Consider the following 12,009-nt stretch of genomic DNA (forward strand, 5'->3'; position numbering starts at 1 on the left):
TAGTCCAGTAGTCCCGTGGCTAGTGTTGCGGACTCACGGATCAGAATTCCGAGGTTCGAACCCCACTCTACACCAACTTCGTTTCCGTGTTCTTATAGTGAGTTATTTACAACTCTCCGAGTGAGGTTAGATCATTGTCATCGCAGCAATTCTTACTTCGTTTGTAGCTGCCCTGGGCAAAAACCGAGTGCTGCAATCTGCAATGAAACTAGTTTCCCAAGTTCTTTAGCCAAGATACGCACCTTCTTGAATATTTATTGAAGAACGCATTTTCAATTTTTTAAATTAAAATATAAAAATAATAATGACAACATTGACGCCCGACGCTCATTTATGTAACTTAACAGAGTTATTGGAAAAACTCATTTTATCATCAGTGGCGCTACAGCCCGCTGTAGGCCCTGGCCTCCCCCAGAATCTGTCTCCATTCCTCCCCACACCCTGCGGCTCTTCTCCAGTTCGTCAGGCCAATTGCTCTAATGTCACTCTCCACATTATTCAGCCATCTTAATTTTAGTCTGCCTCTGCTTCGTCTGCCTTCCGGAGTGGTTTATTTCTTTAGACATCTCTAGTAAAAAATATGCTGTATTTTATATATTTTTAAATATTTATTTATTCATATTTTTTCGCTTACAAACTATAATTAATAATAAAAATAATGTGACCTCACTGGGGTTTCCCGTGCCGAGGACACTTAACAATTTAGTTATTTTTTTATTACATTTGAGAATAAACAAAGAAGACTCACTTAAAAAACAAACATAAATAACAAATATTCAGACAGTTTTAAAAACAAGGTATTTATATACATCTATATTATTTATATTAAAAAACACACAATGAAAACAACAAAAACCTAACATAAGCCATACAGTTGTGGAGCAGTTGATTCAGCATTGGTATGGGCGAATGAGACAATCCATTTTACTTCTACCTAGCTCCACTATCCATTTTTTTATAGCCTTTTTAAACATTTTCTCATTACTAATTGCTTTAATAGATAGTGGAAGTAGGTTATAGATTTTAATTGAATAATACTCAAAATCCCTTTGTCTGAAAGCGGTATTAGTTTGTATTTGTTTAAGTTGTTTATGTGTTGAGGATCTAGTGATTATATAATACTGTCTACCTTAAAACAGGGCCCCGATCACAATGGGAAGTTAACATTTATCTTTATCTGCAAAGTAATGTAATCTGAATTATTTTATGAACTATTTTATTTTCTTTATTATTGCATGTTGGTTTGCATGTTGGTTTAATTGGTGTCTTGGCGAAGAGACGGGTACGTCCCGAAACCGGTAGACATAGAAAAGTCGGTAAGTGGTTATGTACAAATATTTAATAACAGTTTAAATGTTTGACCACAAAGTTCATGCTTTAAATATTAATAATAATGTATATAACATTTTTTTGATCGATATAATATGTGGCCAAGATATGTTCGTAAAGGACAAGATCAAATGATGACATGCGATCGAGATTTACAAAGATAATTTTGCGTAGATTAGACAAACGACGAAATTACACAAAATTAATGTAAAATGAATGTATTAATTGCGTAACGAACTCTTTCTTAGATACTGGGAAGATATTGATATAAAAGCGAGTGTGCTTAGTATACATAAGTTTCCGTTGGAGTGCTTCGATCAGTTTCTTTGATCTGCTCGCACCTATTTAGTAAAGAAATGCAGGTCCTGGTGCTTCTGGCGATGCTCGGCCTAGGTGCTGTGGCCATGCCGGGGTGGGGAAACAGGCTCGCTAGTAAGTGCGACCCCAAGGAGTGCCTTCTGCCGAACTGCAGGTGTTCTGATCACGATATTCCTGGAGGGTTGAAGCCTGAAGACACGCCTCAGGTAATTAATTAATCCCTCAATTAATCAAAAGTCATTTTATCTCTACGTAAGAGTAAAGCGCCTAATGAGAGCTATTTGAATAGTCACCACAAACGGTTAATACGTTATATTAGATGTTAACATAATTTGTGTTCGTTTTTTTCACAAGAACAACAAATTAGTCAATAATGTATTCTCCTTCATTATTTAAAGACAAATTAGTCAGTAATTTATTTATTTATTTATTTTGACAATTTATATACATGTAAGGGCGGGCATATTGCCTTAAGGCAATTTCTTCTTACCTACCCAAACCGTTCAATTTGAGAAAATTATAAATACATGGACATATTGAATCTTACAATTTTATACAAAAATTAAAAACAAAGATTAACAAAATAAAAATATTAAAAAAAAATTTAACACTATTCTATGAAGAGAGAAGAGGGGATGGGAAGGAAAGAAGAAGGATAAAGGAACAACTCAAACATTTAGATTATGACATTTTAATCTTGATTTAAATGTAATAACTTAATCATATTACGAATTCGAACACGTTTTAAAACTACCGAAATGCAAAAAAATTACTCTCCGCAGAACTGATTCCGTTGAGCGCCTGACTAAAATTGACGAAAACAATGGCACATTAAAACAATGCTACCCATTTATTACAAAACAAAGTGCAACTCACGCCCTTGAATGCTTTTAAAATAAGATTTAATGCAGATTATACAATTTACTTAGACTGATTTTCTTACTTAAATACGAAATGACAGCCGGTTTAGGGCAAAAAATTTACTTTTTCGAAAACTTCAAGTTCTGGTTGAGGGCCAAAAATAGTATCAAATATTTTTTTATATATTTTTTGCATCCCGAGTAATCCAAAAGGCAACTTTTTAGACCCATTTCATTTCAAAATTCGGAAAAAAAAAGTTTTTGGCCCACCCTATAATGTATATGTATGTAAAGTTAACACTTTCGAGTTAACACTCGAGACAAGATCTGGACTTTTTTAGTGGAAGTCTTTATAGTTTTAAAAATTCATTATAAGAAATTGTATTTACCATCGTTAGAATGGACTGCATAAGTCCGTCAAATAAATAAAATAAATAAATAGATGATGGTATGAAGATGGTGATATTGTGTTTTTTTTTAAGTTCGTGCTGGTAACTTTCGACGATGACGTCAACGTCATCAACATAGAGCATTACCGCAAATCCTTATACAATCGCGTGAACCCCAACGGGTGTCCAGCCTCCTCAACCTTCTTCCTCTCTCACGAATACACGGACTACTCTCTGGTGCACGAGCTGCACGCCAACGCCATGGAGATCAGCCTGCACTCCATAACGCACCGACCCCTTACTGACTACTGGAAGAACGCGACTCTGGAGACCCTGCAACGGGAGTTCGCGGATGAAATCAAGACCATCAACAAATTTGCGCACGTCCCAGAAAAAGACATCAAGGGTATGGCCCTATTTTTAACAGTATTATCTTATTAGAACACATCCTCGGGCATCAAGAAATGTGGAGAAACAGCGGAAACAGGTAGAAGGAAGGATGTTTCTTGGTCAAAAAATACTCAACAAAAAATTTAAAAAATACGGCTCTTCCTAACAGGTTTTGCTTATACTTCGACCAGTATTTTTTCGTTGAAAGCGAATTCCTTTGTTTTTTTGCACAACAACAGGCCAGGAGGCCCATTACAGTGGTGAATTACAGCACAGAACACCCAGGATTGAGAAAAATCACATTAAATGTTTGTTTTCTCATCGGGAATCGAACGCGGAACCTTCCGCGCGTGATTCATCGTCTTTACAATTTCATATTTTTCGTGTTTTATTTTACGAACCGCGTTTTTTATTGATTTTAACTCTACATAAATGCTTTATTGTCCCTTCGTGAGTTTGTCGATTTGCGTCAAAGTCACAAGTCGGATATTGTCATTCTTGCTCGTGACTATGTTGAAATTACGCAAAGAAATGGTGCAAAAACTGCGTTTGTTCACTTGAATCCTGTTACTTAATATTTTTTACGCATAACGGCATTTAATATAAATTAGACGTCCCCTTTTCTCAACGAATTGCCATTTTTTTTATTACTTCTTAACGAATCTTACTTAACGAATTTTTTATTACATCTTCCGAAGCACTGGATAAGGAAAGTGGCTGATATTTCCTCAACTCTTCCATCTGTTGACTTTTTTGAAGTAAAAGAGCTGAAACCTTCATCAAATGGGTGAGATTCATCCGGCTGAACAGATTCACCTACTAGACAACGCCTGAAAACAACTTTTATACTTTTTACATAAGTTAGTTCAATTTACAATATTTTAAGTATGTCCAAATTTTCGCAGACAGGCTGGATTTTCTCTGCTGGGTGAATCTCACCCACTTGATAAAGGTTTCAGCTCTTTTACCTCAAAAAAGTCAACAGATGAAAGAGTTGAAATATATGAATGTTTAAATAAAGGCATAATGGTTAATATTACACAGTGCATAAAGTGGCCACTAAAACCAGCCAATAACAGGTCATAAGCCCTTTAAATGTCTAGACTTCCATATTCCTTTCTCAAAAATGTTTTCCCTCTTTGTTGCAACAAATTTAGATCCAAATACCTCCCTAGGGAGGAAATCATGAATGTCTGAAAAAATTTGGAAATTTCAAAACATTGTTGAAAATTATTATCTTTACTTAACATATTCCATGTCTGTCAGCAGAGGCTTAGCGTTGTTGAAATATTCACAATCTGGTCTCCATAAATTTAATCGCAGTTTTGCTAGTCCAAAAATGTCGATAAAGCGATTGAATTGGGAATTAGTTTAGTAAACGAAGTGGATTTATTTCACGAATTTCCGCAAAGAAACCCATCATTTGATAACGTCTTTTTAATTTTCAGGACTTCGCATGCCCTTTCTCCAAATGGCTGGAAACAACCACTTCAATATGATGAAGGAGGCTGGCTTGCTATACGACTTGTCGTGGACTACTCGTCCTGTCGTTGACTCTGGAATGTGGCCCTACACAGTCGACTTCCTGAGTACCCAGGAATGCACCATCCCGCCATGCCCTGACGAGTCCTTCCCTGGAGTATGGGTGATTCCCATGATCAGCTGGAATAACCCATCTGGCACTATCTGTTCCATGGTAGATGCCTGCGTTGACATGTAAGTCAGCTGAAACAACCAAGTTTAATATACCTGTAGCATGATAAATGGTTGCTTTAGTATGAATGTCAACTAGAACGATTATATCGAGACTATTTGGGTCGTGATAGACTAATTTTTAATTTAGCTAAATCGAAACAAATTCAAATATTTAATTTCTATCATTATTGCCTTTATGAAATGCATTAAAAAACTTTGGAACTATGAAAACATTTCAATGTTATGAATACCTTCGATAACATGTTAAGAAGTGCATTAGTATGTAATTTTGATAGATATCTTCAATTTTCATAAATATTATACGTTATGAAACGATAAACATTGTAATTTGGATTGGGATCTTTGATTATGCATCTTGACGTACATTTGGATGGAAATTTTCAATTACAACCTTCGTTCATATGAAATTTGGATAAGAATCTTTGATGAATCATTACTACAAATATAAAGGAAAAACTCCAAAATCAAAATTCAAACTCAGTTTGTAACTTTGGTATGCAATTAATTTAAATGAGTTGAAAGCAAATTAGACAAAAGTGGAATATTTCTAATAGTTCGCTCCTGTCAAATTTTATGAAAACAAATACAAATTATCGAATTTCAACACCCTCACCCATCACTCCATATTTATTTATTTATATATTTAATTACAAAGGATAAGTTTTTTGGGGGATTTATTGCTAAAAGCCACATTTTCCAGCCACTTAAAATACAGACTAGTCAAAAATTTGTATTAAAAGACAATTTTTTTACCTCAAAAGATACATACACGAAAAAACCTGATTAATAAAAAATAACAGCTGTTCTTAAATGGGGAGCTAAAACTGGCACATATTGATATAAAGAAAAGTACATTACGGTATACATAATAAAGGATGAGTCAGAATCAGATAATGAGTTTGAAAGGAGAGAGAAAAAGGAACCAAAGAAAGAAGAGGATTTTTTAAAAATAAAAATAAAATGAAGGGAGGTTAGGTTATCTAAGGATATATATTAATGTTTCGGGCATTTCTTAAAAGTAGCTAGAAGCAGTGCATTTCTTCATTTCTCCACAAACGCAAAATAATGCTTAAAGCTTAAATCCAAAAGACTTGATTAATTTATTACCTCTATTATATGTATTAAATTTAGTTTGACACTGTTAAGATCATCACTGTTAACAATAAAAACCTCGAAATGGAATCTTAGACATGATATAAAACTGGGCAAAGTAAATCAAATGGCGGAACTTCCAAGACGAATAGGAATGAGTTGGGCAGCTTTTGGAAAACTTAGGCACATTCTTGAAAATAAAGAGATTCCGATTTGTCTGAAAAGGAAAACATATGAATCATGTTTACTGCCAGTGACTACAAATGCATTAGAGATCACGGCCCTTACAAAAAGAAATGTAGAAAACCTCGAACGCCCACAGCGATCCATGGAAAGATCCATTTTGGTATAAGCCCAAGAGACAAAATAAGAAATGTTAAATAAATTAGTAAGGGATAAAAATTGGCTGCAAGCATCAACCGACCGAGAAAAATATGGAAGAGGCCATAAAGGACAGAAAGCTAAAGAAGAAGAAGAAGAAGACACTGTTGATATTTAAAATAGGATTGTATTAATTTTTAGCACGTAATAGCTTTTCTAAGCTTTTCTACCGGGCGGCAATTGAAAAAAAAACCTTTTAAAAAAATGTTAAATAAATGGCCACAAATTTAGTGCTTCAAATACGTAGTTATTTTTTTCTCGTTTTTCAGACCAACTGACAAGGAAGGAATCAAGAAATGGATGATTAGTGAATTCAACAGACATTACAAGGGAAACCGTGCGCCGTTTGGCTTTTATGCCCATTCAGCTTGGTTGGAATCGTCTGTAAACGAGAACAGATTACCAGCTTTTATAGAGTTTTTAGACTACTTGCAAACATTACCAAATGTGTTCTTGGTAAGTCTCATAGTCTTGTTAAAAACGTGGCCCAATATTAAACTGTGCTATTGGTAAGGTTTGCTGAACTTAACTATAATACGAAATTTTCAATTGTGTTCTTGGTTTTTTCAAAGTTTTGTTGTACCAAAAAAGGTTATATTGACAAGTAATATATACATGTTAAATTCCTCCTTTTTTGCGAAGATATTTAATATGCTTTCCCAAAGAAAATTTAAAATTAGATTTCGGGAAATAAATGACAAAGAAATTTCAAACAAATAGTTGTACGGTGCACAGCCTTTTCCAGAACAGGTAATCCTAGTAAAAAGGACCCTGAAATAACAATATGATTTCATATTGTATGAAACATACAACAATTATTGTTATTAACGCAATTATTTTTTCAAATTTCATAGGCAGATTTTTAAAAGATTTTAAATTGATTACGAATGATCGCAAGTTTCATAGATTTTTAAAATTAATCTTGGATTTATTTCGGATATTGTGTTATTTATTACAGTAAGGTTTATAATCCATGTATTGTCCTTAAACTTTATTTTGTTCCCAATAGTATTCATCATGAATTTCATCGTTTTGGATTAGTTTCAGATATTTCCAATAGTGTATTTAAATAGTCGGTTGAAATTTTTCGAAAACTCCTCATTTGAATACCTTTAAATCTAAGTTCTAAACTGGATGTAGTAAAGTCCATAAGACTTCTGTGAGTTATCATGGACTACAAACTGACTTATAATCCTATCCTTCAATTCTTTCATCTATTGATGTTTGTGAAGTTAAAGAGCTGAAACCTTTACTTATGAAACCGTTTCAGCTCATTAACTTCACAAACATCAACAAATGAAAGAATTTAAGGTATATATATGTTCAAATATGGGCAGAATGGTGAATGTTACACAGTGTGTAAAGTGGCCACTTAAACCAGCCATTGACAGGTCATAAGCCCTGTAGATGCCTAGACTTCTATATTACCTTATCTTAATTTCTGTTGTAATATCTTACGATTTCATTTGAAAAAGTGTTATATAAAATACATAATGAAATAAAAGGCATATTTTTTTATGTACAGAAAATATTAAAGGAAAAATAATGAAACCCACTAAACCGCGAAACCGGCTTGTCAGCAGGTTTCTTATTTTTCCTTTACAAAGAGAAACGTTAGAGAAATTATATAAATTTAAAAAGTAATATAAACATTATTAAAAACTAAAAGCATACCTAATTTTCACACAAAATTTATTTATAAAAATTTAAATAGATGACATTAAATGATAATCAATATTAAGCTCTGTTACACATTAACCATTTAATAATATTTTTCTTAAAATCTTTGTCAACATTTTCTTTTAAAATGATTTTAGGAATCTTATTAAAAAATTTAGTAATTGTATGAAGAAGTGTTCTTTAACAATTATTAGTAACAGTTCTTCAATATGCGCTTTAGGAACATTAATTTGTTACCTTTAAAGGAATTACAAAAATATAAATATGAAAGATCTCAGAACTCACGAGAACAGCCGTAAGATGCTCCCGAGTACAGCCGACGTGATCCGACACTCCTTGACCGCAGGTTTCGGCAGAGCCGAAGTTTCATGCAAAAATGCAAACGTATCGTAATTGTGTTCTTAATTTCTGAATAACTCCTGTTCAGGTGTCGGGGTCCGAACTAATTGACTGGGTCAGGAAACCTATTCCAGCGTCAGAGATGAAACCGAACTCGACAAAGTGCAAGTCAAAATACACTCCGACGTGTGTTCCAAAAGTCTGCGAATTAAGTATAGAAACAGTAAGTGATTTTTTTTATAATTTTACTATACATATCGAACCACGCTGCCATCATTTAACTTTAAACCGAAAAAGGTTTAATTAAAAAATGTCCAAACCTTAATTTTTGTGTTTTCGTCGAACGGCGCATAAAAAACATAACATACTATTTTTAATTGAATCGGCATTCACTTCGTAACACGTCATTATAAATTATTATGAAAATAAAACTTTGTTATTAGTGTTACACAGTTTTATTCTTTTACAAGAACATTACTATTGTTCGTTCTTGTTAAACCACTGGGTGTTCATTTAGATTCAGATCTTTCTCTTCATACTCAGGTCAATAAAACGGCAAGTGCTGGGTTCTTACATATCCGACAGATCAAATCCGTGCGGAGAAATATTCCCTAAGATGCAACTAAAGCTCTTGTAAATGCTTATGTCGTTTCGCGTCTAGATTACTGTAATGGAATATACGCAAATCTCCCAAAATATCAAACTAATAAACTTCAATCTGTTTTCAATGCAGCAGCAAGGCTTATTACGGGAGTAAAAAATATTCTCACATCTCACAACAACTTCGAGATTTGCACTGTTAAAAAGCCCAGAGAGAATTGAATACAAGCTTTGCTGGACAGTATTCAAATCCCTTCATGAAATGGCTCCAAAATACCTATCGGACCTTTGTATTAGGGAAAATACATGTCGAAGAAAATCTACTCTTAGGTCAGCATTTGATTCGGGAAGAAGAAAACTTTTCGAAATCCGGCGCTCCCCAAACACTAGATTTGGAGATCGTGCTTTTGCCGCCGCCAGCCTCTCTGCCTGAAACCAATTGCCTTCAAACTTACGAATCATCGACAGTCCCAGTCAGTTCAGATCCCAACTAAAATCCACCTTCTTTAGAATATCATACCCTCAATTTTAAATCTGGAAATATAATATATTACTTTAGTTTAGTTAGAATGTAAGTTTAGGTATACAATTGTAAAGCGCCCTTGAGGTGATTTTTTACAAAAATGGCGGTATATAAACTAGCCAAATATTATTATTATTATTGTTATAGTTTCAGAAGAGCACTCCTCTTATCGACGGGTGATATAAAACGAAGATAGTAAACACAGAATATTGTTCACAATGTCATAGAATTTAAACAAAAAATAAACAAATTAATCAGTGAAACTTAGAGCAGGGGGTTTTTTCCCCTTTATCTAAGGTGTTAGCATATGAATGGATAGTTATCTAAAGTACAGATATGAAAACATGATCAATGAGCGATAGGACATTAAGTAGAATTTATTAAAATAGTAAAATTGTGTAACACTAATAACAAAGTTTTATTTTCATAATAATTTAACATAAGATACTGTTGGATTTTTTAAAGCTGACGCATTCGCAATACTTACACAAACGCATTGTGCACTATCTGTGAATAAGCTCATGGTATGACATCGCACGGCATACGCATTATGAAAATAATATCTGTCTCTCTCGCGCTCAGACGCGGCGCTTATGAGCGTGACATAGAAAACAATTGCTTTGTTAGTTGCTAATGATATGGTAATAAAATATACTCAGGATGCTTCTGCGTTCGTCTGAATTTGGCTGAGATTCAATAGTAAAAATATAATAATATTTATGGATTTAAACCCCTGGTTTATTTTTTTTAATTAAAAAAATAAAAAATTCTAGAATTCTTATTATTAACTCAAATATTAACACTTCAGACCATTTCCTAAAGTCGTAAATAATTTGTGTTGGAAAAATGAAAAAAGAGTTGTGGTAGAGTGGGATTTGAGCCTGGAACCTTTGGTCCGTGAGTCCATAATACTACCGCGGGACCACAACCTGGTTCTAACAATAAATATATATTTTCATTAAATTAAATAGGTCAATTGTCTAGTGCTGGCGCTTTCACAAAACTTAAATAAAAACTTTTTTAATGTACAGAATATTGATTTCAAAAATCTCGATATAATATTACATTTTATACACTTATTGCTTAACTCTCTCTACTCTCTAAAATTAATCTCAATGTCCCCTTTTTCGTGACAAGAAATAAGTATTTGTTCCATCTGTCAGTCTGTAGCACTAACTATGCACAACATTCTTTCCTCTATCGTTCTTGATCTGAAACTATAATGCTTTTTTTTCACGTAGCTATAGAGCAATATTTTACATGCCCCTTAATTTATTTAAAAATAAATACTTCAGTAGCTCAATCACAAGTAACTATCGACGTGCTTAAAAACATGCTTAGGCATTTGAGCGATCAAAATGAATAATAATGAACATGCTTAAGCTATCGCAGTCATTAGTCAATGCGTGTGTAATCTCTAAGTCAACGCTCGTGTCGGTTTGTTTTTTTATTTCCTCGTTAATAAATACAGTTCATTGGCGAAAAATCAGCGTTATTACAATATATTGCATTTGCAAAATAGTAAGGAGTATCTAATACAAAAAAAGAAAATTAAATTACAATTACTATGGCGACTGCTTTTCTTGACATTTGGCTTGCCAACCGCCGGCTTAATGCAATAAATAGCATGATAAATAAAAATAGCAGTTTTGGAATATTTCTCATATTCACACCGGTGAAATTCAAACGTGATTGCGCAGCAGGATTATATGTCGTGAAACGTAAATATTTTGACATTGAATATTAGGTGTTCACGGATGTTGCATTGTGATTGCGAATACGCTAAACAACCATGCTGAGGAATTGTTATCACGTCGATAGTTATTTGTGATTGAGCTACAAAATATTAGTGTTTAAATTTAATATATCGTTGTACTAAAAACGAATCAATGAATAATCATAGAGAAAACTTGCAGTCATTTGTATTACATGCAGAAATTCGGGAATTGAATCCCGTTTTATTTTCTCTAAATTTTACCGACCGTGTGATGGCAAGTTGATCAGTCTTACGCACAAACTGTTTTTCATTTCAACAATTTATTCTGTGATTTCAGCAAACTCGCTGGATGAAAATTTGCGAACCAACATGTCCTCAGAACTACCCCTGGCTCTCCAACCCCTTGGGAAATTGAATTTCTGAATATTAATTTATTTACCATAAATATCAAACATTTTACTGAAGCTCATATATAGTCCTCATTTTGAAAATGCTAATTTCTTTTTTTTTTATAATACAGACCGCATTCGATGTAAAGTTATTAAGTATAGTCTGCAATATGTAGATCAGTTTAATACAAAAATTTTGTTCGGTCCATTATTTTTGTTAAAGTTACTAAATTTGAATTATTAAAATTTATTTATTATTAAACCTATTTCATTAATATGTTGTGTA

General features: G+C 33.3%; 1 protein-coding gene across 1 annotated transcript; it reads left to right on the forward strand.

Moving 5' to 3' along the window:
- The first annotated feature begins 1,685 nt into the window (after positions 1 to 1,685).
- LOC148270703 (chitin deacetylase 7-like) lies at positions 1,686 to 11,807 on the forward strand. Its single transcript, XM_088242279.1, has 6 exons — positions 1,686 to 1,853; positions 2,990 to 3,302; positions 4,735 to 5,002; positions 6,745 to 6,931; positions 8,583 to 8,717; positions 11,672 to 11,807. Exons 1-6 carry the CDS (start codon positions 1,686 to 1,688, stop codon positions 11,747 to 11,749), a joined length of 1,149 nt encoding a protein of 382 aa, XP_088098405.1. The 3' UTR covers positions 11,750 to 11,807.
- Positions 11,808 to 12,009: the final 202 nt, after the last annotated feature.

Source organism: Micrasema longulum, unplaced genomic scaffold, assembly GCF_059751315.1.
Source record: "Micrasema longulum isolate JH-2025_06_02 unplaced genomic scaffold, ASM5975131v1 h1tg003563l, whole genome shotgun sequence".
Taxonomy (NCBI): domain Eukaryota; kingdom Metazoa; phylum Arthropoda; class Insecta; order Trichoptera; family Brachycentridae; genus Micrasema; species Micrasema longulum.

Bases quoted from the DNA above. Each gene is read 5' to 3' on its own strand.
- LOC148270703 (XM_088242279.1), top strand. From the start codon at position 1,686: ATGCAGGTCCTGGTGCTTCTGGCGATGCTCGGCCTAGGTGCTGTGGCC. The intron at 1,854-2,989 runs GTAATTAATTAA...TTTTTTTTTAAG, and splicing joins AGCCTGAAGACACGCCTCAG to TTCGTGCTGGTAACTTTCGA. The intron at 3,303-4,734 runs GTATGGCCCTAT...TTTAATTTTCAG, and splicing joins CCCAGAAAAAGACATCAAGG to GACTTCGCATGCCCTTTCTC.